The sequence below is a fragment of the Leptosomus discolor genome, chromosome 5 (assembly GCF_034619465.1).
Source record: "Leptosomus discolor isolate bLepDis1 chromosome 5, bLepDis1.hap2, whole genome shotgun sequence".
Taxonomy (NCBI): domain Eukaryota; kingdom Metazoa; phylum Chordata; class Aves; order Leptosomiformes; family Leptosomidae; genus Leptosomus; species Leptosomus discolor.
Window position 1 is genome coordinate 36060790 of NC_141395.1, and position 27507 is coordinate 36088296.

Sequence of the window (27507 nt, forward strand, 5' to 3'; positions counted from 1 at the left end):
TATACAGGAAAGATGAAAGGAAGAAAGAAGGGATGTTCCTTACCTTTAACCTTTATCTTGCTGTTCATCTGTATCACTGGGCATGCAACTACTGACTTAGATGACAGCGAAGAGGAGGATGTTCTGGGTAAGAGGTTACAAAAATGACACACAAAACTATCTCAAAACAACAAAACTCACTATGTTCACTTGCACTATAGATGTAATTCTGCACATGAGAACTTTTCTGGGAAACTTTTGAAAGTGGAACTAAGATAAAAATGCACTGGTTTCTAACAAGGAGATGCTCAGAATTTTGCATTAAGCTCTAGCAAAATTGCCTTCTGTAAAAGGTTCTGTTTCCCATGCTTTTTGGAACTTCTAATCCTAATCGAATATTGTTTTAGATCTTAAGATTATTCCTCTAAAGCTCTGCTTTAGGACCCATGGAAAAGTTCAATGTTTAAGGAAAAGAACATACAGCTGGTAAACTCCGGTGGTATCCCCATGCAAATGGAGCAGAAACATAATGAATAACATTATAGACTGATGTTACTCTGCCCTATGCACAGCTCTCTTGAGTCACAGTTAGTTTGCAAAGTTTGGTCTAAAGATGACTCAATTACTATCCTAGTTATTTTTTCTGGGCCTTGAAGAAGCTCTTTGCACAGTCCCAAGTGATTTGATATTGCTGGGTAAATAAAAACTCACCAGTTGGAAAGAGATTTTTCTTAAGAAAAACAATGTCAGAAGAGTGACTGTTAGAACTGGGGAGGTTCTTGGATTCTGGCCATTGTAAGATCATTGTTTACTTTCCCTTCATTGAAATTCAGTAAGGTGGATCAAACTTCTATACTGGATATCATTGTGAAAGATGTTTTAATTTCCTCCCAAACAATTTTAAGAAAGCAAATGAGGGAAAAATACCCTTTTTGGACCACACTCTTAATTCCTTTTAGAAAATGATTTAAAATTGTGATCTCTTAAGCTGCAGACAGAGTAAATGGGTGCTTCTCCCATTTGGCAAGTCTGATTTTGAAGCCTAACAGGAAATGTAGCTAAGGGGAACATTTTTGTATGTTGGCACTCTACTTAAATCTGCCCATGTCTTGTCTGATTTCCATCCAGATCATTTCTCTCTATCAGACTCTGGAGAAGAGTTCCTTGAGACAAAAATATTACTTGTGCATGATCATGGCTATACTACAAATGAAGCTAGTGCTTTAGGACCTTGTCACAATTAGTCACTACAATTTAAGACATGCGCCATTCTGCATGAAGCATATGCTTAGCATTTTTGTGCAGTCAAGACTGTTTCATACAAAATAAATTTGTTTCTTTTTAACCCTGAAGTATATAAACACCCTTATTGTTTGATGGAAAAGTCACATTTATCTTTTCTCTGCCCTGCAACTCTTAGTTTTATAAAAATCCTTAGACTAGCTTGCAGTTCATGAAGGTCAGATTGTCTTGCTTGTTAAAATAACACACTTCGTCACCAGAACAAGAAATCTGCTAGATTAATTTTTTTCCCTCTATTCACTTTGTTTATAAAAGACAATAAGAAAATAATCTCAAGGAAATTTTATTGGGCATTGTTTTATCACTGCCTATTTTACAACCAGTTATTTAAGATTGTGCAACCAGTAACTGATTCAGTATGAAGAACAGTTCTGAACTTTTGGGCTTGTATTCCAAAGTAAAAAACAATTAAATGTGATGCTCAGAAATTAATCTAGGACCCTGGTTTTGTGACTCCTGAAGACTCAGTTGCAGTAGTCAAAAACATTTTTGTAGTACTCTGTTTCTATAACACGATCAGATTGTTGATAATTAAAATTCTATTTGTGGTTTCTTAAAAGTGAAATTTTGGTCTTGGTGATTTTAACTATAGAAATTTTGTGGGCTGCAATTTGACTGATAGCGTTTATTTTCTGGGTTAGGTGGTTATAAAACATTGACAAATTTTACCCTAGAATTCAATAAATTTCATGTATTAAAAGATAAAATAAGTTGCGTGCATCCATTATTCATAATGTCATACCTTTGGATCACATTGGGTACAAGTGCTTTGTGAATCTGAGAGGCTTTCTTGTCTGTTAGTATTTAAATCAAAATAATAATTAAGGTTGCAAGTCAAAGGCAATGTGATAAAAAAGGATTCTCAATTTGTTCTCTTCTGGCAAAACCTGTCATTTTTCCACCAATAAATAAGGGTAATAACAAAAATACGAGATACAAAATAACTAGTTTATGTATACTGTTCAGTAATACCTTTTGTGGTTGGGAGCACTTTAGTTGGTGTTCCAAAGGATGAAGAAGATGACTCACAAGTTGAATGTGCGTTTTATTCATATGTGAAAGTTTATCAAGAATAAATGTGACTGCTTAAAGAAAGGGTAGGAAACACATGGGTAGGAAGAGCACTGAAGAACATGCGAGTGGGAAGCTGTCAAGCTGACAAAGATGGAGAGAGAAGAAACAGCTATTCATTAGTGACAAGGTGCTTAGTATTGACATCACTTATCAAAGAGACACACTTACAAGAAAGCCTGGAAAGATGATAAAACATATCTTTATAATTAAGGGTAACCAAAGAAACTCATATAAGGTTGAGAAACCATAACCAAGCAAACCAAACCAGAAAATATTTTACATAAAAAGTCAGAAATATTCCTGACCAAGTTTTATTTTCCCAATTCAATTTATATAGTTCTGCTCTGAAAAGCAAGTCTGTAATGATACTTTTGTCTTTCATATATATTTTGCCATAGGTATAGAAATCAATTCACTTTCTTATTAAAAGGATGTATTTTTAATAACCAGCCTTGCAGATTATCCTTAAAAGTCTGAAAGTCAAATTAGTCTTTTATTATGGCTACAGCCAGGGGAAAAAGTATTGGTTTTACTTGTATTAATACAAGAGAATTAGAGACATTATTCACCACTTCTGGTTTTGTAATATTATACCATTTACTAGTAAAATGATAACAGTGCTGTATAAGATCCGTGTGTTATTGGCGCTCTCACAGTGAAATTACTCCATGTTGGTTAATAGTGACTCTTCACATGTTAAACAGCCGTGTCTTGTCTTTCATAAGTTGCCATGTGAATGACAATAAATGTGAGAATGGCTGTGCTATGTAGGAACAGTCTTGGCCAGTATCCTGTTTCTGACCATTGCCAAAAATAGGAAGACTGAAGGAATGGAGGAAGAAGGTAGTGGCGTAAAATATCTGCAGTAAACTCATGCTCATTGTGAGCCATTTCATCAGCGTTACTTTGCGCTTACACAAACAATGGAGTGGAAAGATTGTTAAGACAGAGTAGTGGACGCTTAGTGCCTTTTGTTATGAAAACCTATGTAGCTGATGTAATGAAGTGATTGAATTAAAAATTCAATGAGGGGGGAGAGAAGAAGGAGAGGAGGTTTTGCTTTGCTTTATTTTGGTTTTAATATGGCAAGTAATAACTTTTTTCTGTGACAGGAAGCATCAGCTGTAATGTATTTCTAGGAGAACAATCTCAGTTTTATTGGTCTAGGGTAGTACAGTCCTATAATTCTATAGATTTGATAAGTTTATTTGGACTGGATGCCTAAACTGGATGAATAATAAATATCCAACAGTGCCAGACCCAATTTGGAGGATGAAAGTAATTTTCTTTTTAAAATGACAAATGCAACATGCTACACTCAGATGGAGAATCAAGGCATTCACAAATATAAGGTGGAAAACGACTGTTGAAGCACCTGTATAACAAGTTTATATTTGATGGACTATAAGTGGAAGTTGCAGAGCATTACACAAATAATGCAGTGTTGTTGTAAAAAAAGGCAAGTAATTCTGTGTTGTATTAAGGAAAACTCAAAGGATAATTATTCCACTCTATTTAGCACCAGTAATGCCTCAGGTAGAGGATTGTGTTCAGCTCTGGGCAGCACACTTTAACAGTAATCCAGACCAACAGGAAAAGATCCAAAGGAAAGTTGTAAGAGGGTTAAAAAGCAAGGCCAATAAAAAGATTGGAAGGGATTTATTTTGTATAGAGATAATTAAGAGAAGACAAAAGTCTTATGAAAGAAAGAAAGAAAGTAGCCCAGAGGTGGGCCACTGAAACGACGCAGTGAGTGGTAGGGGCCTGCTGCGTCACGAAGGCTTCCAGCAGCCTGGGAAGGAGCTGAACCTGGAGAGCCCAAAGCAAAGGCCAAGAGTGCAGCAGGCCACTTTCTTTCTTGCAGCAGTCTTGACTTACAAGACATGAATGGTGGATTAGAAAATCAAGCCAAATTTACTATATATATGGTTTTAAATTTTCTGTCTATGCACTGAAGGAATCATAAAATGATTTAATATGTAATAAAGAATATCTAGGCTGTATATTACAAAAAAGGCCTGTCTTGCAAGAAGGGTAGTGAAATCCTGGAACTGGCAGCTTCGGGTTGCTAGGAGTTTTACTTCGCTGGAGTTTTTTAAGAACAGTTTGGACATCTGTCAGAAAAGGTGTCAAGGTATTTATCCCATAGAAATATGCCAAAACTTGAATGAGAAACTCCATTAAAATTCCTTTCAGTTTTAACTTCCCATGTTTCTATTGGGGAATATTCACTGACCTTCCTGACAGACATCTTTCCTAAATGTCATATCCTATGCTCTTCACACAGGACCTAAAATATAGCAGGAACAACTTGTTCCAGTGTTCAAGAGCAGAGGAGGAGGCCTTATACTAAGAATTAGTTTTTTCAAGGAATAGTCCACATGCAAAATGAGTACAGGCAGATTTGTATCCATGCAGATCTACTAGCCAAACACCCACGATGCCTTCTCATCTGCTGCTCTAATCTGAGAAGGAAAGCTAATTTTTTATCATCTGTGTGAGTTAACTGTTCCCAGGTGTAAAATATTGGGGAAGAATTCTTTCACTGTTCCCAGACACAAGAATGATTCAGTTCCTGTTAAACCCTTTGAGACTTCTTTTTTCAGTCACTTGGTTATTGTTCAAAGTTGGAGGGTTTGGTCCCTGGGGGTTTCACAGGGTACAAGATTTTAGCCAAAGTGTGGCAACTTTCTAGCACTCCTAAGACAATAAACTGCCAAAAAGCGGGACACAGATAGTCATTATGTTCGCAGCAGATATCAGTACATTTGACAGTGGTAACAGTGTCACTGTGACTGCAGAGGAAAGGTCTTAGGAGGTAAGCAAAACAATAATTTAGTTCTGTGGGTTTGATGGGAAATAAGCTAGGAGTTGAGACAGAAAGTCCCTGAGATAAACTCTACCAAGCCAGTTGTTCATCATCTTTGTGTAATTTTGCAACTATGCTTGCACACTGGTTTTTGGGATTTTTTTTGATAGCCCACAATATTGCTGTGGCATAATGTCGCAAGCAAAATGAGCTGATGTAACCCTATGTCTGAAATTCCAGTAGTTAGGAAACCTAGTAAGTTCTCACAACTGCTTCTAGACTGAACTGGGTCACTGCCATAGGTCATGTAGGAGACCTTTTTTCTTGTGTGCCAAGAAAATAAAATGTTTCTAAACCAGCTGCCAGCCCTCACCCCAACTGCGTTATGTTATTCAGAGCTCTGTGGAGATCTGAATGTTTGATTTTTACCATTTCAGAAGTTATTCCAAAAGTTACTGAAAACTTTGGTGTCTTGAAGGCATTTTTTCCCTATTACTGAGCGGGGGAATTCCCAAGTTCCATTTTGCAATGCAGTATTCTCTTGGCTTTTCAAGTTGAGCCCTCCTAGGTCCCTTTGGAAGGATTCCCAAATCTGTCAGAGAACGTTAGACCTTTGAGGTCCAACCTGGAATCTCTTGTGACTTCTAAATCCTAATTCTTCATGGACTCAGGAAGACCCAGATGAGGAAACTGACAAGAAATAAAATTCAGAAATCTCTTTGGCAAATTGAGTTCTGTAGGAAGTTTACTGAATCTAACATCTCTTAATAATGTTTCTTTTAATTCATCCACATTTCCTATTAGGCAGTCTTCAATAATATCTTCAAATATGTTTCCTAACTTCAAAATGAGTAACTATAAATTCACTAATGAGGAAACAGTCACAAACTATTTTAGGGACTGAATATTTAAGGAAAATTTGAAATTAACTCATTTTATTCTGTATTTTAACACCAAATTGTCCATTTTTGGAGGATCTAATTGTGTGCTACAAATTTTGTCTTGATGGTAATTGTATAATAAAGGTTGCTATTTTTTCAAGGATTTAGATGAATTACGAATTAAAAGATTTTAGTGCTGAAATTTTTTTCTTTCCTGTAGGTTTAATAGTTATAAGTGGCTCAAATGGAATACAATCAGTAAACTTCCATTGACCTCAGTATTTATGAGGATTTATCTCAGCTGTGCATTTCATTTAAAGATCATATAATGCCAATTTTATATGTTAAAATTAGATATCCACAGAGCAGGTAGGTAGTAGTTATAAGGATTTCCTTTTTACCATGTCATAAAGCCTGATTTTTGTGGATTCTTTTAATTAAAACCAGAAACTCAATCTAGGTAGTAGTAGGAAGCTGTGCAACGATCATGTAAACTGCTGTCCTTTTATTTTCCTCCTGTTTTCTGGGCCACTGCAAAGAGTACTGATAGATACTTTTACATATACTCGTTAAGAGATGTCAATGTTCTGATAACCTCTGGGAGAATGAACGAAAAATTTCAGGTCTGTTCCGCCTGCTATTGTAAGCACACAAGCTCTGTAAATCTTTCAAAATCCTCTAGGACGCAATGGTTCCTTGGAAGAGCAAAACAAGAAAAGATATTAAACTGTATAGTGATAACGGAACAGTATCACAAACTGGATCATCAGTCAGAATTTCCTTATAGACGCTGCCAGTGTAAAACTTTGCTAGTGTTCTTCACAATATATGACAATTTTTACAGAACATTCCCTGACCTAATAACATGTATTGAAAGACATAGAAATGACACTACTTGAAAAGATACGGTTACTTTCCACCTTAACTTTCTAGTTATGTACTTCTCAGCTCTTGAAAGCTCTAATGCCAGAACAGTAAGATCAAAAAATATAAGACCGCATGATTACCTTTCAGTTGTACGGGCTGGGTTTATGTACCGGTGAAGTGTAACCTGATAGGGGAATGGTGCCCTCTGCAGGGCTGTCTTGCTTAGTTCATCCCACACTGAGTGCTGTGAGACGTCTTTATGAGCTAGGTTCACTATTAGAAGTGCACGGAAGAGAGCACAAGAAACCCTCTTTCTGCCTTTTTTATGCAGGGGTAGTCATTGTGTCTTTCGGAGCTATTACGATTTCCTCAATGTACTTGTTGTTCAGAATTTCTCACTAGCTCCTCTGACTAAGCCACTATCCACAGCCATTTAGAGATTTATGATGAGTTAAAATTTATAATACGAGCTGTTTTGGTTGAAAATTGAAACCATACATTTGTTTTGATTGAATGGAATTTGTGTTCCAATGCACTTGATGATTTTCTTTCTACGTCTATGTTTAGTGTGTTCAGAGCTTTACAGCCAGATGTTATGCAGTGCTTCTCTAGCAGAAGACACAAGCAATCTCATTTTGAAGTTATGCTGTGCAGTGAAGCAAGTTAACAACAGTTACTCTACTTCTCTGTATTGCAGGTGCTACTTTGCCACCGCTGAAGCTAGGGCATTCAGTCTGTGCCATGAAAGCTGATGAAGGTCCATGCAAAGCAATCCACATGCGTTATTACTTCAATATTCAAATCCGTGAGTGTGAAATATTTGAATATGGTGGATGCCATGGCAATGAGAACAACTTCCTAACACTGGAAGAATGTCAGAAGAAGTGTGCGGTAACAGGCTAGTACCCATTCACCTACCTTCCTATCTGTTCTTCATTTGCACCTGTTATTTCTCATCCACAAACCAAATGAATTTTGGAAGTAGAGGCCCTCTTCAGTTACTGTTAATAATGCGATGCCTTTAATTATGTTCCCAAGTATTATACTATATTGTAGTCATCTGAATTATTTTACATTGTGCAAGCAAACATTCACGATCTGGAAAGATAAAAGTGAGTTGGTTTTAGTGGACCTGTGGAATAGAGACACCAATGAAAGAAAGCTTATTTTCTAGCTAGAGCCCTGTTTTGAATGAATTCTTAAGTTGAAATTGATTTTGAGGCTGGGCTAAGCTGGTGGGCAGCACAGATGTTCTTTCAGAATATCTAACTCAGTTTTTGATCCCAGGTTTCTTCTTCCCTTGATAAGCTGATAGAAGCTGTCCAAAATCTTAGACATCTACTATGGTTCAACATAATTAGAATTACATTAGTAAATAATTCTCATTAAAAATGTCAGTTATAGCTGTTTGTCATAAAAGATCTGTTTTGCTGAAACATCATCAATTATTCATTAGGAAGAGGAAAAAGTGATCCACAATATGATACACAGCATAATATGCAGAATGTGCTTTGTGAATGCTGGTTTTGCTATTAAAAATGATCCTTGTAACTAACCAAGGCTTTCAGCCTGCTCTTCATAGATTCCTATGAAAGTTAGAAGATTCTTGAAATTGGAAGATAATGCCAGTGGAACTAGAAATTTGACAAGTTCATATTTTTAGCAATTGAAGGAATTCAGGTCTTACTGGGAGTTTCATCTGGATACCTAATATGGCTCTTGCTTTCATGGGAATTAGATGGAACGTGCCTGGCCATGTAAACAGCAAGTGATAGTGAGGGAGGTACTGAGGAGGGGCAACAGAAATAGAAAAAAAATCCAGAATAAAGAACTCCTCAAAGGTGTGTGATAACCCTCAGATAGTATACCAACCACGTAGGTTTTTTTTTAAGCGAACCTCATATATTGAATGTTCATTTATTTAACTTTGAGGTAAGATAGGATTCATTCTCAACAGAAAGTGCTTTTCAGTCACATATGCTTGCCCAGCAGCGAAACATGTCATTAAGTGTTACTGAGCTCAAGACAGTGATGCTGGGCAGCAGAGAAGATTTTACAGGTTATTCTGAGGATGGACAATACACAAACAGATGAAAATTGCTTGACTCTCCTGCCTGTTAGAGATGTACATTGGTAGCACCCTACTGCTATGCAGATCTTGGTAGGTGTCACTTTGTTTGCCCTATTTTCGTAATTTATTCTAGCCCTGGGCCTTTCCATGAAACTGGAAATCTACTAATGTGCAATGGGCACTGAGCTCTTTGCAGGATATAAATTTGTACCTTCTAGGATTAGCATAGGTCTCTTTCAAGCACAGCAAATTTATATATGTACAAAAAATAGTTCCAGAAAGTTCAGATTAGAAAATTGATTTCCGAAGCTCCTATTCAGGTTTTCTGAATCAAACAGCTGTCTTATACTAGCTGATTTATAGCATCATGCTTTGTCTGTAATAAATGTAAATGTCCCTGTTACACATCTCCCATTCTTTCCAGAATTCACATCTACATAGTGTTTAGATCAGGCCTTAGATCTGTTACACTGTATGTTTCACAACACATCTGTATTTCCTGATAAAAATTACTATGAATTGTGTAACTAAATTTATCCTAGACATCAAAGTAAGTGTCTCCTATCCCGGTGTCAGAGTAATGGCTGGGGCTGACGTGCACATTACACTAAGTAATATATTAACAATGTTTGTTGGTTGTAATGCTTCTTATCCTCAGAAGCTGCAAACATTACTTGATCATACCAGTTAGCCAGGTACTATAAATAATCAATTTGTTATCTTTCCTTTTACTGACAGAAGAAGAAAGGTGGTAAGGTAACAGAAAAATAAGTGAAGTCCATAGACTGTGTTACAATCAGCAGGGAGTACAGCTCAGGGTGTCTGGCATTTACTTGGCTAGTAGGTATAATTTCTTATCTTCTGTCTGTATGACCTAAATGGTCTTGATACTATATTCCTTAGTCTTAATACCTGCTTACACTTCCACAAGGTCGATCAAGTTTTTCAAATAGTTACAGGTGTTTAAAGTGAAAGGAAAAATAACTAAAAAGTTTTGCAGGTTCTGTGTTTCCTTATACTACTTTTCAGCTACCCGTTTAGGTAGCTGATGTTTCCTCACAGATGTGTTTACATAATACAACATAAACCGATACAGCAGCAACACATGTCACTGTCTGGCGTAGGCTTTGCAAATTTCTCAAGTTCTTTGGCTCAGACTATTCTCCCTCTGTATCCAGTCCAGCCACAGCAAGGGAAAGAATAAGTGAATATGTATGTTTAGTATACATTTCTAGTATGATGATTTCCAATGGTGTTTATGATTTATAGAGTAAAGCAGGATTGCTTTTTTTCACCTGCACAAAGTAAGACAGAATAGTGTGGCTGAGTGGAACAAGGCCTCAATGGGACTGTATGTATAATAGCAAAATTTAGCCTGAAGTGTTGTATGTGAGCGTAGTTTCACTAGATAGAAAATACCGGAAGAACAGCTAACAGGAAAACCTATCCTTCCTGAAAAGTATCCCTGGTCTTGATCCCTTTGAACTTTCCAGCAGGGAAACTGCAAGCATTTTATTTACTCACTAAATACTAAGTCAAGGGATTATTTACCATTTACACCTGTTTTCTGATCTGCTGGTGCCGCCATGAATTTCTGTTACTGTACCTGGCACTACAGACAATCCACTCAAAAGAAAACAAACAAGCAAACACAACCACAAATATGAATGTTAAATTTTAGAATGAAAGCAGATTTCAGTTATTTTTCTAATCAGTGATGTTTTACTTTCAAACAATTGAATGCTTATAAAACTATCTCTATCAGGATGGAAAAAACTGCTACGAAATTTCACTAAGAACTTGTTGAAGTGAAAAGATCAGATCACTCTGTTCTTTAAGTGAATGGCAGTCTTTCAGTGCATTGTACTCTAAGGATTAATTTGAAACTTATCTTTTGATGGCTTCTGGCAAGATCCACTAATGAGCTTCAGAGACCAGATGTGCTCCAGGGAAGAAGTGGCAAGAATCAGTCACAGTCTAATTCTGTTTCCAGGAGTCATATATGGGCAAATGTAGTGCTAATAATATTAAAATAAGGTATATCTTGAAATGACATCCGATTGAGAAAAAATTATATGGAAATCATAATTCCTTAGGTACTAAATAATATAATAATAATAATATATGATATATATTATATAATAATGTAGTATTATAATCTAAAATTTCAAGTAAAAAAAAAAAAAGATGACATAGAGAAGAGCATTTTACTGAACATAAACATCTTGCCCTAAATGCAAGACACACAGAGTCCATGAAACTCTGTCCTACTTGGATCTGAAATAGGTCTTAAGCCAACTCTTACTCAACTGGATGAGGACAGGAAGGGCACTTACGTCAATGGTTCAGGTTTTTTTTTGTGTTGAAAACTGATACTACCAGAAGTGAAGATTACTATTTTGGTGTTCATCTACCTGCATTTGTTTCTTTAGAAATCAGTTCGGATAAAAGCTGTTTACAATATCATTCTTTCACCAAACTATGCTATTTGTGTCTTGGATTCTTCATAACTCAGTAAAAACAAAACCAAACAAACCACCAAACAAACCAAAACAAAAAAACCTCCAAAAGTAAGTTAGAATTCAAGGAATATGTTTTGAAAGCTTCATGAGAAACTACTGGTTAGGAGCAGATGACAGTTCTTGGTGGAAAAATAAAACAAAACATTACAGTGGAATTCAGAATTACAGAAATTCATTACAGTGGAATGGAAGATCAGGGCTGTGCTTAACCAGTGTACAAAACTAACACGAAAATGACGTGTTGCTTTTTTCTACCTCTGATGTTTTGTTCTTACAGTTTTACAAATTTTCCTATCAAAAGTTCTAGCTGCTCATGCTGTTTGTTGACTGAACCCTACAATATTTAAGGAGAGCAAATAGCCTTGTGCTGACTATAGCACAGCTTGTAATCAGTAATAGATTTCAGATTTCTTGTATCAAGGCCTAAGCGATAATCCTGATATGTCTATGTTTGGGTCATTTTCTCATACCAGAATATGCCAGGTTTAGTGCTTGTTAGTAGAAAAGGTAGAGATGTAGCGCTTGAAGCTTAAAAAGCAGGAGTTGGTCTTGATTCTAATTTGAGCTGAAGTTTTCCACCCACCAAACTGGGTGTAAAAGATTTACATTTAGTGTTTGTTAGTCATCACCCCAGTAACAGTTTATGGCTAAAGAAACTGATGTCCTTCCTCTACTTAACTCAGCTTGGGCAGATTTTTGAGTATTAATTAATATTACTTATTCTATATGGTTATCCAGAAGATGTGTATCTATCAGAACTGAATGATGGTATTTTTGTGAGCACTGAAGACAGATTAATATAATTTTACGGAGTTAAAAATTATTCAAGTTATGGCATTAATGTTTTGCATAGAAATTGTTTATCTTTGGCCTTTCTAGACTTAAAATTCTTCCTTTGTCTTATGGCTTCCAGGAGTCGTAAGTTTGTATCATGGATTTAACTGAATTTATTTTTTTCCCTCTGGAAAAGCAGCTTAAAACTCTCTTTCCATATTTATTAAATTTTCAGCACAGAAATTAATGAAAGTTATTGCTGAACTCTACAGTTAATATGTACATATAAGTTTAAAAAATGGATGTTGGCAATGTCATTCTAATAGAACAATCTTCCTTAAAAGGCATTTTCTTCACTTCTACAGTGTTTTGTTTGAAAATTTGTATTAGTCTGATTCTAGTTATGGCTCCACAAAGTTCAATGGATACAATCTTTGAAGATAAAGGATGGAAAGTTATTTTTCTTGATTAGCATTCAGTGTCAGAAAGACCTGGGATCTAGGATGTGAAGATACCTCTTATTTTTCTGTCACCAGGCTGTCTTTTGGTACTTTACATCTCGTATCTGGTTTTGAGTTTCAGCTGGACCCACAGCATTTTTGCCATGCTTGGGGCAGGGTTGTTTGCAGGATTGCAGCTGTCAGTATCTCATACAAAACATGTGACTTCCTGGTGTAATTTGGAGTGTTTGTCCTAAATTGTGGTCTAAAGGCTAAGACAGAGGGCTAAACCAAAAAAAAGACAAGGTTGACAGATACAGAATTTGAAATGAAAAGTGTCCGAAAGTCATGATCAGATGCCATACATGAAGACCTATAAAATTATTTCTTCAATCTAATGTTGCTATTTTGACTAATACTGTTATTTGGATTCTGACACGTATGTTGTATCAATATCTGGAACAGAGCTTCTGGATCAAATCCTATACTGGCATATAATTGGCATAATTCCATAGAATAAAACTGAAAGTTATTTAAATGAGAACTGGCTTGATATCTACATCTTGATGCTCAACACAAGTACAGTATTTGGTATATGCATAATAGCGATCCAAGAATCTGCAGGTGTTGAATCTGCCAGGAGGAAATGGAGCAGTAAAGGCTCATTATTTCTGTGTACTCTGAATGAATAAGAGCGGATAAAATGGCAGTGTGCAATGGCACACACAGTATGCTGTTGACCATCAGTCATAAAATAAACTAAGTTAACGGTAAAAAACCATAATTCAGTAGTTTCTACTTGTTAAATCAGGCTCTGTCTGTGCAGTCTTGTAGTGTATGGTTATATTCTCCTTACTTAATGTTTCCAGTATTTATTTCTGCAGGAAAATCACTATTTAGTAATTGTAAAAATCAGACTGAAAAGATAGTGATAGTGATAGGAAAATGCTTAAAAATAAGGAAACATCTAAGAGATACTCAGACAATTATCACTGTGAAGAATGTGAAGGTCAAGATTGCTAAAAATAAGCTAAAGGGAAGTTATGTGATAAATATAGAAATTCAGAAGCAATAATGTGAGTAGTCAAAGTGTCTGATTTTCCAATATTAAGCACAAATACAAGAATAAATGAACAAACATGAGTGAATTGCCAGGCTCTTTAAATCAGAACAACTGTTTAAAATTTTTAAATTAATAAGACACCAAAGACAGAAATGAGTAATTCCCAGAACTGACTGAAGTCAGAACAACAGAGTTCAGAGAGCCTAACTACAGGTTGGCCATTCTAAGACTCTCTAAGACAAGTGTTCAGATTCAAGATGCCTAGTTCTGACTCAAGTCTCCTTGAAATTGGGTGCATTTTTTTTTGTGTGCCAAATACTCACCACTTCAGGGAAGAAAAAAATTGCTTTTAAGAGCAGTTTGCCTCTATGCTCCGTTGTTTGCTGGATATGAGTGGAATCACAAATGTCATCACTAGTGCAAAGGTCCAAATTTTCAAGGCAGTGGATATATATCTTAGGCTACTTAAGCTTCTAACACAGGAAAATACCTGATGATAAAAGGCTCTGGACATGACAGCAATTCTGATGTCTATTATTTACGCAGCCATTCTACTCAGAAATACAGTTTGTTTATAAAGAAGAAATTAACTCAGCTGTAGATTTGGCTTTTTGTCTGAAACCAGAAGCAAAAAGACACTATTGACATGGTAGGAAGATTAAAACACTCTAGGCCTGGATTAACTTACAATAAATTCTTCCTGTTCTGTGTCAGAAGAGTAGAGATCAGATGCCAAAGTATGATTGCCGATTTTGGCCTGAAGGGGACAGCTGAGTGAAACTAGTGAGTGTCCATGGTTTAGGTCATGGGTTTAAATGCCGAAAGCACAACTTCCTATGAATAAGAAGCATTGGAAATACGTTCAAACAAATGGTATGTCACGCTAAAGTGCATGCCATGTCTTCTTTAAATAATATTCTTCTAAGGATGCCAGCTGCATTGTCCGAGAGATGGAAGGAAAATGTATCATGACAGAATTTCTACCAGATAGATTAGCTTTGAAAACATAACACAGGCATGTTTCAAGAAGAAAAGAAAAACAACTGTGCTAGGGTTATTACACACAAGGGCAGTGCAGCTAATACTAAAAGCTTATTAGTCATTAGCAATACCCTTTAAAATAGGAGGCATGGAAGGTACATCACTATATAAACGCTGGTTAGAAGCACTTGCTCTGCAATATGAGTGGAGAATAAACTCGAAAACATCTTTCAATTTTGGACTGTGAAGAGACTGTTATAAATGGGGGGGGGGGGGGCGACCCTATTAAAATTACAAATTACAAAAAAGGCGAAGGTACACATGGCTTGGGGGTCTTCTGTTACTGCTTCCATAACAAGGAAGGGCACGGCAAAACCTCTACTTTCCAACAGGACTTGTTTTCAGTCTGAGGTCTTGCTGGTAGGTACCTCCAAACTGGGATAGGGCACAGCACTGGTGTATACCCCACCCTCACCAGCTGGGCAGAGCAACTGTATCTCACACAAAGTCATGGAGAGGCTGTAGTGATGTCCTGTAGGTGAATGACTTGGAGATTTTCTGGGAAACATGGCATGAGAGACTAATGCATGTGATATAAATTCAGATTAAAATTTGTACTTCCCTTTGAATTCCCTTTCATTTCATGTTTCAAAGAAGGCTAGGCCATGGGTTACACTGAGGCTTTATGAGCAGGTCTCTGGAAGACATGTAGCCATTGAAGCAGGAAGAGCCACCAGCAGTAGAAAATAGTTGTAACATGCTATTCTTGGCATGTACTATAGGGAATTTGTATCTCTTAAGGGGGGCTGTGGTAAGTAAAATGGACAGAGTCAGACAAATATATTGCTTCATTATAGTGTGTTTGATTGCATTTGCTTTCCAGCAGACAACTTCAAGCAAAGCATTAGCTGTACCACTCTATCCCTTCTCTCATATGCAAGAGGTCAGTAGCCAAACGAGAGTTTTAGAGAAACTAACATTTTGTAATGCCATTAAGAGAAGCACAAGTACAAAACAAGAATTATGAAGCAATGCAGTTAAGATGACTTAGGTGAAGTCCAGAAGCTGCTTTTTCATGTGCCTTGCAAAATATCTCTGTAAGAGAAAATGTATAAGCTGTCCTTGGCCACTTTTCTCTCTCTCAGCTGCTGAAAAATTTTCAGCCTTTCCTTTATTGCACATTGGCTGAGCCAGTCTCCCCTCGGACTCCTTTGTAGTTTTATGATTAGTCAGTCTCCTAGGAGAGCAAGAAGGTTTGTTTTCAATCACTGAAAAGGAATGTGGGGTTGAATTCAGATATCCAGCTTCTTGAGCAAGTACAATAAAAGCCAGGCTTCTCCATTAAAAATGACAATAGCAACTTCGTCACTGCTGATCATGCATTGAGAGAACAGTGCAAAGTTTGTCATCTATACTGCCTTAAAGGTAATCGGAGTTACTTGGCCAAATGGGCTTTGCTATCATAAACAACATAATGAAAACTTCAGTCAGACACTACATAGCATAGCAAAGTGAATTGGATAGCATGAGAGAGGTCTTTATTGCTAACTGGATTAGCTCAAAAGTTGTTAGCAGTATCAGCAGCTACAGCACTTGGGTTAAGTTAATCTGATAATTACTCCTCTTTTGAGGAGTAAGATTACGTAATACAGGATTCTGGTTCCAGTAAGATGACGAGGAATTTCTATGCTCAGTTCAATATTGGCATAATTTGACTCCAGTACTTTCCATATCCTCAAGTTTCCAATATAGCAGGTCTTCTCATACAAAGGAAAAAATACTTCAGTCCTCTAGAACAAGCTTTTGTGCTAATTCTCTAATAAAGGGAGGAAAGAAGGGGAAGAGATGCTTTATTCTTCCTCCTCAGTGCTCATCATCACTGCTAAGCACCCTGGTATCACAGGTGATACTTAACATGCCTGCTTTTGCTAAATACTTTTCTTTTTATTTATATTGCAGAATTCCCTCAGAAGATGATGTTAGCAAAAATTAAGAAAGGTAATTATGTTTACATAGTAATCTAAGATTCTTATACAATTATAAGGGATTTAGCTTCTTTTGATAAATTCTTTATGTATTGTTCCAAGCTATCTTGTAACAAAAGCAGCAATGTCAGACTAAAGTGAGTTCTTACTCCTAATATTCTTCTTCTGTATTCGTCAGAGTCTTTGAGGACAGTTGTGGTCACTGAAGATGGTAGCTGCAATCTCTTCTCCCCAAAATAAACACATCATGACAATTTTTTTCTCTTTAGTTAGTAAAGAAAAACGGACTCTGTGGAGATTCAAGCGTTGTATAATTAGCCATGATGTGGAACTCCTAGTGTGTGCTTTGAGAATAATTTAAATGCTTCCTCCACTGTTATCAAAAATAGCAAAAAAATCACTCTGAAACAGAACTCTTCAAGCATTGCCTATGTAGGAGCTAACAGAGGTTAGGGCAAATCCCCTATTACACATTAATCAAGGGGGCAAATTTCCTACTCCTGAAGGGGCAGACTGTTCACAGAAATTTAAAGGCCTGATATGCAGACTTCCTAAATGCTTAAGCATTGAGAATCATTTGTCTAAACCACTGTGGGTCTGTTGAAGTAACCTATGTCCCTTACAAGGTTATTTGTTTGACAGTTACAGTAGGGCTTGTGAAGACTTATTCCACCCTTTCCACATTAGAGACTTACTTGGATTGGGTCCAATGCTGATAGCCAGAGTTTCCCAAATACAGACTTGAGTAAATTTCTTCACAAGTCAGCTCCCCTTTTTCTGCTTACCTTCCTTTATCCCTCCTTCCACTTGCTTCCTCTTGAATTGGTGTGCATTTAAGTCCTTGCAGAAATACCAATATCTGCACATACATTTTGAAACAGACTGATTAAATAATTTACCTTTGCAGAATGGTATTTGGAATATTTTCATACTGAGATGATGGTTTTATTTTCCTGTTTTCTGCTGTCTTTTCTATTCTTAATGCTTAAAAAAATGAAGTCTTGATTCTATGCTATGGAAGCTACTAAAGCTGGGTTTCCACAGATGCTGCAGATGTTTGGCACTACTTCCTTTAAGGTCTGACCCTAGTTCCCTGCTTTTAATGACAAAATGGAACATATCCTTTTAAATTCAGCTTGTGGCTGTCATCAACATCATTGCATGTTTGCTATTGTTTCCAGAAATGTAGTCTTGAATATTAAATCTCTGGAGAAAGACATGGCATTTAGAAGTATAATACTAGTTTGTATAGTTAGGATTATATTGCTTTCATGACCTCTGTCTTCAAAAGTGGCTATAAAAGTTAGCTGTGAGGTCAACTTATTTGGACTTAATTTCCTTCTTCTGTTATATTATAAGGATTTTTCTAAATGAAGAGCAGCTGTTTTTAAAAATCAGTCATAATCTGTTACATACCCTTATTACCACCTGCCTTCCTTTCTCAGTTAATATTTATTTAACATTCTGTTATTTCACAAAATTATGCAATATTTCATGAAAGAATTGTTTCTGTATCTCCTATTGTCTGTGAGCTCCTAACAGACGGTATATGGCATAGGTATCACTCTTGTAGATTCTTGGTTGTTATCCATCTACATAACTGTCTCATTTCTGTTCCCAGCTGAAAGCACATCGTATGCCTTGCCCATATGTTTCATATTTGTTGGTCTACATGAACTTGGGCTTGTAAATCTGTGAACATCAATAGGTGCTGCATTTGAATAGTAAGAAACATGAAATACCTGACCTGTAGAATACACATACTTACTGGCAGAGAATTAAATTTGTAGTGAAAAATAAAAATTAAGCCATCCAGGAGTGCTTAAAATAGTTGATTGTGTTACTTTCTGCAAGAACATTTTAATGGTTTAATTTTACATATGATCTTGGAAAATGACATTTTACTGTTCATGAAGATTTATAACAATTGATATACAAGATACTGACAATTATTTATTGGAAAAACACTAATTACAAGCTATTATAATGTTTTATATAAATATATTATGTGCATCAATTGAATATAATAATATTGTTCTAGCAATGATTTTTTAATAGATACTTGGCAAAAATAGATGTAATAGGATTAACTGCTTTACACCTCCATAATTTACTCCGAAAATGTTAGGGAATTCAAAGCAGTTGTTCTATAGTCTTTTTTTATTAAAATGGCAGCCCTCTGCACACTGTTTTAGTCTCAATATTCTATAAAGTTTCACAGGTAAGGAAGGCCTTTATATGTCATGTCTGGTATGATTGTCTTGTGATGGCTGAATACGCCTTTCTCTGAAAGTCAGCTCAGTCAAGAATCGTATTTCAAAGTATCCACTAGCAAGAATTTGAGATTACCTCCGCATATATTTCATTATTGTTTCCATGATTTCCTTTTAAGAATATAATTTAGAAAAAAAATGAAATATGGTGAGAAACTGATGTTTGGCGATTATTGCATGGCTACATTTTTTTTGTCTCTGCCAGAAGCTGTGATATCATGCCTTGATATTCAGTCAAATTACACAGTATTCATTTGTTAAGTTTTTCTTGGTTGATACTGTAGTTACTGATGGCAAACTAGGAACTGTGACTGAAAAATGATAGAATAGCTGCTCTGTCTCACGGTTTCCTGTATCCTTTTACAGCAGTAGACAGTCCCATACAAAATTCAGTTAGATTTTTTGTGTTCTTTTTTAAAAACTATTTCCTTTTTCTTTATATTTTAATATTGCTTTCTTTATATTTCACACTAACATTGACTAAAACAACTGCATAAATGACAAGAATGTGTACTTAGATTCGAATGATCCAGCTGAGATTCAAGTCTTGTTTTAATTCAGAGTAAAATCTAATTTTCATCTTAGAGCTTCACTGTAGGAGGACACTTAAAGGAATCATTAGTCCTCATTTTCCAAGGTATAATTTACTGAACTGAAAAGAGAAAAAAAAGAGCAATAAAAATGTCCCTAGCAGCAGTTATTTTGGTCTTTAGTCCAAAGTTACAGGTTTATTTTATAAACATCCTCCAGTTCTATTGTTGTCTTGGAATGTGTGTTGATTTTATTTCTTCCCCCACCCTGTTCATCATTTACCATTGTTTGTAGAAAAGCCCAACTTCTGCTTTCATGAGAAAGACCCTGGAATCTGCCGAGGCTATTTTTCCAGGTATTTCTATAACAAAGAGACAAAGTTATGTGAAGTATTCAAGTATGGTGGCTGCCTAGGAAACCAGAACAACTTCAAAAATTTGGAAGAATGCCAGACTACCTGCCAAGGCAGCTGTAAGTTGTTGTCCTTATTCTTCTTATTCTATATTAACAATGTTGTGTTTTGAAGGTATCTTGCATGGAGAAAAAGGCAACTTAGAGTGCCCTGAGGTGGCAACAATTTGTATCTGAAATTAATTATATATTTTTTAAAATAACAATATAAAAATGAAAAATGTAAAGTAAAAAATTGGTAGGTGCTATTGACTTCAATGAATATTACAGGATTTCTACTTTTTTACTTTTCTCATGACAGTTAACCTAAAATCTGCTAACTGCTTGGCTTTTATCACAAAATGCTAATATGTATTTTTTAACCTGTACATCTGAATATACTCTTTTCAAACCAAGTCTTATAATAAAAAGGAGTGCCAATACAGGAATTTCTACTTTTGCTATTTCCTTAGTGTGTATTGCTAGCTTCCCACGAAAGAATCATGGGAAAACTGTCCCTCACTTCTGCATGATTTGGCTGTGCAGTTTAGGCTACAAAACAGCCATTTAGACTGATCATAGATCATTCATCCACTTCGTCATCCTACTAGTTCCTATGAATTGTTCTGTATCAGAATATACTAACCTTCATATGCCTCTCCCCTTCACAAAGTTCTTCATTTTATTCATAGGGAGAATACATTTTCCCACCTGGAGCCTCCAGACCCTTTTGTTTTACTTGTCTCTAGTGGGCCTTTTTCCACAACTGTTTCAGGGAGCTTGAGTTTATTTACATTTAACATAGGAAAGACCCACTATGGTTCTTTTAAGTTTTTTGTTTGGTTGGTTGGTTTTTTAAAAGATATATAGAGAGAGCCCTATGCTTTTCCCCTACCTTTGCCGAAGCATTTCTTCCTGGGCTCTGATTCCCCTTTTACCTTCTAGACTAAACGTTGCAAGTGTTTGTGGTTTTTTTTTTTTTTTTTTCCCCTGACTTTAATCTGAAATAACGCCTCCATATAAATTTGTATGACTAGCCAAGAAGAGGTGATTACAGGCCATTGCCATGGTTTAAGTAGATCAAAGTTTCTACCTTAGTAATATTGAATCATTGACACCAATTGTTTTTTGTGTTTCTTCCTGATTGTTTTCCTTTCATTTTTTCTTTAGCACATTTATTGCCAATTGTTCCAGCTGAAGAGGATCCTAACACTGTGAACAGTAGTTCCCCAGCAGAAGAACCCAACCAGTTCCCTGGGATTTTTGGTAAGAATTTACTTTTCCTGTTTATAGTTAATCCCTTTTTAATGCAGATACTCCTTGGCTTGTCCACTCATTTTCCTCTTTATTTGAAGATACGCCTGTTAGTTGAAATACGTAAGCACAGTGAAGTCAGTAACATTATAACTAGCTTCATAGCCATTTTCTTGTCAGTAACACCAATTTTGAAAAAGGTTGCATGTTGCAAAGGTTAGAATGTTTGCTAGTAATATAAGAATAACTTTACCAAACCGTATTTGACTTAAATCTTATGTTGGTAAAATTAAAGAAGAAAAAGGAATCCATCCCAAAGTTGCCTCAGCGTATCAGTTTCCTCTGCCTCTGGTAGTTAAAGAAATGCTTTTAGTAGTATTAATACTGGTATGGAGTAAGGCAAATGGGTGGTCATCACAGCTTATTTTCAGAGCTTTGTTGTGTCTAGATAACCTGTCACTTACTGTTTCACTCCTTTTTTTTTTTTTTTTCTTTTAGTACATTTGGTGCCAACTGCTCCAAATGAGGAGAAGTCCAACACTCTGAACAGTAGTTCCCCAAAGGAGGAGCGCTACCAGTTTCCCTTTTTTTTTGGTAAGAATTCACTTTTGCAGTTCTTACCTCTCAGTCTTTCAGACGTGCTCTGGATCGCTTTTCCGTTTCCACCCATTTTCCAACATATCTGATGCTAAAGAATGGGCTTCCATCTATGTCAGGTGTTTTGATAAGCAGAGAAAGTCAAAGCAAAGAAATATATTGCTGTTTACAGATTTTTCCATAAATATCAGGAAGTGGAAGACTGACCATATCTCGCCCTCTTTTGAAAATATGTTCTTCCCAAAGGTCTCATAAATACAAAAACTTAAGGACTAAGACCAAAAGCAGTGATGCAGACTTCTTCTAGTAAAAATTAATATTTTTGTGGGGATCTAGTTGGCAGCTGATTTGAAGCTCCTTTTACCCATTGAAAAAGCACTATATCTGGATTTTGGAATATGGCACAGTATATTTATGATAATACATTTTTGTTTTCACTAAGGCCTTATTAAACTCCGTTCTTGGTTTGAGTATAATCACAGTTAGTGTGAATTAATTTTGTGTCTGCTTCAAGTTGGTTTTTCACTATGTATTATTATAATGCAGATGAGAATCTGGACCTTTACTGTAGAGGGCTAGGTTTTAACAGTTTCTGCAGCTGGACAATGTCCACTATAGCTTCCTAGAACTTGTGCAGGGAGATTGAATGTGAGGCATGCTTTTTTTATGATCCACAGTTATGCAAGATGAAACAGGTGGAAAAAGCCTGAGCGTTCTTACCAAATATTTCTGTTGGGTTTTTTTGCATTTACACTTACTTGTACTTTTGGGGATTGAATGATGGCTTACAGATTCATTAAGTTTTTTTGTTTTATATGATCTCTAAGATAATGGGCATGTAGGATAACATTCCTAAGCTCTTTTCTTAGAATGGTATGTCTAATAAAGCTTGAGTGAGTGTTGAATTCTATTTTTTTTGCCTGCACTGTGGTCCACGTGTACTGTTGTGTTGAGGAAAGTTTCTGTGATAGTTGGATTGTTTGTTTACCACATACAAAGTATCAATATGCTGTTATTAAAATAACTGAACATAACATGGTAAAGCTTTTGGCAACTTATTTTACTGAAAAATATTTGAATGATTTAAGGCCTGGTAATAAGTCTGGGGACGTGAGAGCACACACATTCCCTGAAGGTTTTTACTCATAATATGAATCCCCAAATCTCCCAAACGAATTATCTTTACAAATGAAAGGGCATGATTCACTATGTTTTCTCAGAAGAAATGGAAGGGTTCTTGGTTGTGTCAGCAATAGTGAATTTTCTGGTAGTATAGATTTTGGGAGGGAGAGGTGAGGGTAAGAGAAACAGAAGACTTAAAAGTTCGTGGAAGAAAGGATTGGGGAACAAGGGTGGATAGAGTCAGTGTAACTGGATGGATCAGGTAAGAAATTTGACCTTGGAAGGTCCAGTGCATTTCAGTGGAAAGTCTGAGGACCTCTCTTCCCTACTATATCACCTTTGTTTGTCTTGTACTCACCTGCCCCACGCAGCCACCTACTGCGATTCTGTTTATCAGCCTGTACCTTTCAGGCTGCTGGGATGGGCTAAAATCTTGTGCTTTTGTGCAATCCCACTACAGGGAGAGGAAAGGGTAGGACCAAAACTAACAGCCAATTTCTTCACAAAGTTGTGGAGAATATAGTCTCCATTCCTGCTGTTACTAGAGGCAGAGGTGTAAACTGAAGTTGCGAAGTGGAGCCACTGCACACAAACAGGCACTGTGACTGTGGCAAACTTTTTTTTTTTCTGCATATAAACTTGAAACTTCTAGTGCTATTTCTCAGCAATTAACTTTCTGCAGAAAGTGAAGAGTGTTCTGGTCTTACTCTGCTGCAAGATCTAAAATAACTTTTATTCAGGGAAAATTAAGAGAAAGTGAAGCCACGAGTCAAATCTTTCATTTTTAGATTCTAGGAAGTGATCTATGGCAGGAAATTGAGTGCTATACTCTACATTGGATTTGTGAGATCTAAGTGGGATGCAGGATCAAAAGTCAATTTTCAACTCAGCAAATATGGAATGACACACAGAGGCAGTTCCTGTTATTACTTCTCAAAGTCAGGGCCATATCTTTTGCTGATATAAATTGACACAGTTCTATTCACTATAATGGATCTGCACCAATTTATACCCATAGAGTACTGTCAAGTGCAGATGAGTCATTATTTTTGTAATAGCTTGTTGACTTGAAGATTCTTTTTTTTTTCTATTTGCTGCAACCAGAAATGAGATACTGAAGTCTGCATATATTTCTTTCCCAGTAATTTTTCATAGCTTTTCACTATGTTAGTTCAGTTGTTATACTTGGCATACGAACGTTTTTCAGCAGGTGTAATATGTGTAAAACACATAAGATGTAGCATGTTCCCTGGATAATTCATAACTTTTTGCTTTCAGCAACTCATCTGCTTCCCAATTCTGTGACAACAGGATGTCTTCAGCTCTGTTGTAACCCAAATTATTCCCTAAAATTTTTACTCAGTTTTTCCTCTGAATCACTTCTACCTGGCTTTGTAACTTCAAGAAGACCTGACTACCTTCACGTTTCCATTTATGCATTCAGATCTCAGCTACCTCTGTTCTGCTACTTCTTGAAGGAAGATGGTGCTCCTTCAGGTCCCTCGTATCTGATGGTATAATGGCTCTCTTTCAGTTTGTTGCATCCTGTATAGTAATTCTATCAGTTGTAATGTTGTGTATGAGTCACTCCAGGGTGATAGACAATGGAGGGTCTCCAGGTTTGGGAATTTTGGTGTGGATTTGCTTCTTGAACTTGTTCCAGTGGCCAGGTACTTCAGATACCTGGGGTTCATCTTCCAGTGTTTCAGTTCTCGTACTCTCACTTGCAGCGACACTGAAGAAACAAGCCATCAGCCTACTACTTGGAATGGTAAAACTTAACAGCAGCACTAAAGCACCAGCATCTCAGTCACTTTGTGCACTCATTCTTCATGTTCAATCCTTTGTTACTCTGCAAGTTACAAGCTACTTCTTGATACTTGCTCGGTGTTTTCTAATAGACCGACTTCTATTATTTAGGTCAAGCTGTCTGTATTCTTATAACAAACCCAATATTAAGGTATTGAATCTTACATTGGAAATGCTGGGTACTTCTACCTTCTTTTTGATTTTAGAATGTCTAGCAGGAATTAGGAAAAATCACTTCAGTATTTATCACAAATATTTACGATATTTTTAAAGCTGTCCATGTTTAATTTATTTCACTTCACTTTCTACAAATACTTAACTTGAAACTTCTCTAATTGAATTTGAATACTATCTCCTTTCAAAGAAATGGAAATTTTATCACTAAATATATAGGAAACAAACCTTGCTTTCAGGTAAGCTTTTGCTGGCTTTTGGAATTCAAAGAGAGAATAACATTTGCTGTGGGTTTTTTTGTAATCACAAAAAGACAAATGCTTATGTAAAGTATCCTGGATTTTCGGGAGGGTAGAATTAAATTTGCCAGTAAATTTCATCTAAATTTCAAAGTTCTATGGTCTTCAAATCTCATATATAATTATCAACATAACAGAAAACTGGTGAACTGAAGTGTTGTCTCTAATTTTATTTTTCTTTGTATTTCTAGAACCACCCCCTGTCCCTTCTTTGTGCATGACCCCTGTGGACAGAGGACTTTGCAGAGCCAAAGAGTTAAGGTTTTTCTACAGCTTCTCAACTGGAAGATGTCGCCCATTTAGCTACAGTGGTTGTGGTGGGAATGAAAATAATTTTACCTCCAGAAAGTCATGTTTGAGGATCTGCAAGAAAGGTATGGGAAGTGATACTGTCACAGACTATCATAAGAGGTAAATATGCAGGCTGAAACATTCCTGCAACTTTTGGTAGTAAGTATTGATCTAATAAAATGTAATAGTGGAAAGTCTTAGAAAAGTGAAAGTGGAAATCAGAAGAGAGACAGAGTTAGACAGAGAAAGATGGACCATAAAATACAGTGTGCAAGAACAGAAATAAGACAACTTGGCATTGGTCAGGCATGTGAAGACTTTAGGTAAGACAATGTTGTTTTTTCTTTTTTTAAAAATATTTCTTGAAAACAAGACTTATCTCTTATTTCTGATAAGCTTGGATGTCTTAGTCATGCAGCAGCTAATCTTACCTTCTTCAATTTACCTTTAGGATTCAGTAAAAAAAGAAGTGAAAGAAGATTAATACAAATCAAGAAGAAAAGAAAGAAACAGTCAGTAAAGGCTCTGGGTGAGGAAATCATCACTGAAAGAATACAACTTTGATTTTTATGGAAATGTGAAGCAAACTACTATTCACCTGTGAATGAAAGACTTCAGTGTACACCATTTAAACATATTTACTGTACTGATTATTTAGATTATATATTATTAAGCTGCTTATATTTTTATTATGTATTCCTCATTCATGTAATAAACATTAACTTTTATTTCGATAAAGGCTCTTAAATTGTAGTTTGATTTGTATATAATTGTCAGAGCTGAAACAGGACAGAACAGACTGTGTGGGTGTATAACTCATGATTTAAAAGTAGACAAGATTCAAATTTACTTTATTACCCCATTATTCTTCTTTGAAACCTATTTTTGTGCTGAAGAAAGCATAACGCTTGTCAAAGAGTGATCACTTGTCAAGTATGATTGTTTCAATCATAGATTAAAAGATAGGTCTATTGCTATAAAGAGGAAAAAGACACTGTGTTTGTTTTAATCAGATTTATTTTAGGTTATGCTAACTAGATTTAATTCCATCAAAGAGCATATAATTACACTCTTGTAAAATGAACGTGAGATCTGAGTTAACCCATCAAAAACCATAAAAAGAGAGTTAAATTTATAAATGTGTGGAGCAATGCAAGAGATATTTGCAAAGATTTAAAAATATATTTGCTGGGATCATTAATTCTTGTTCATGAACTAGACTCATGGCTAGCAGGTTAATAATTTCCAGAAATATATATTAAATTTTTACAAAAACCAGAACAAATTACTTTCATAGAAATAACTACCATTGCTTTACAGATAACACTATGCTTACTCTTCAGTTGACTTTGAGGGTGTTTTTGGTTGGATTTTTGTGTGAGTTTTTTTAAGACTGACATAAAACAGTGGTACAGTTCCTGTCTTTCTCCAAGTCATCTCTCTGGTCCTGGGTAAACCTTTTATAATGAGATTTTTTTAGAGAAAAAAAAAAAAAAAAAAAAAAAAAGAGGTACTTGGTTACTTGGTTTCCTATTAAGGATTCTAGAAGCACCTTGCTGCCTGTGAAACAAAACATAGTGGGATATTTTTCAAACTCTTCCTTATCTTCTTTAATGCTGTAAATATTTTTTTTTAATGTATTACATGTTTTCTCTTTATGCTTAAAACTACTGAGGACAGTTACACTGCTGTTTGTGAGAGGTGGTGTGGAAACAAGTAGCTGAAATAGATGTGACTGACTAAGACACAGCAAGGTCAGCAATGACAGAATAATAAATGATCTGCCTTTGCCTGGGTACTATGAATCGTATGTGTGATTTAAGAAAGACGATGTTTTATATGCCTGATGAACTTTGGACTATCACCACAAAGAGACTAAACTTTAATGCTGAAAATTAAGGCATTTATGCGTTTTAAGCATCTGAGTGAGGGGGTAAGTAAAAGTCACAGATTTTTCTACAGAAATTCTATCCAAATCTCTTTTCTGGTGCCTAAGTCCTTTCATGATGCTTAATGTAG

General features: G+C 36.0%; 1 protein-coding gene across 2 annotated transcripts; it reads left to right on the forward strand.

The window, feature by feature from the left end:
* On the forward strand, positions 1 to 27212 carry TFPI (tissue factor pathway inhibitor). Of its 2 annotated transcripts, XM_086465097.1 has the most exons (9): positions 13 to 127; positions 7610 to 7810; positions 16723 to 16761; positions 19847 to 20023; positions 21113 to 21208; positions 21695 to 21790; positions 25389 to 25571; positions 25940 to 26017; positions 27169 to 27212. In XM_086465097.1, the coding sequence occupies exons 1-9, from the start codon at positions 13 to 15 to the stop codon at positions 27210 to 27212; spliced, it is 1029 nt and encodes a 342-aa protein (XP_086321223.1). The 2 variants fall into 2 exon arrangements, with proteins under 2 accessions (XP_009956892.1, XP_086321223.1); XM_009958590.2 differs by lacking the exon at positions 27169 to 27212 and having other exon boundaries at positions 1 to 127; positions 25940 to 26147.
* Positions 27213 to 27507: the final 295 nt, after the last annotated feature.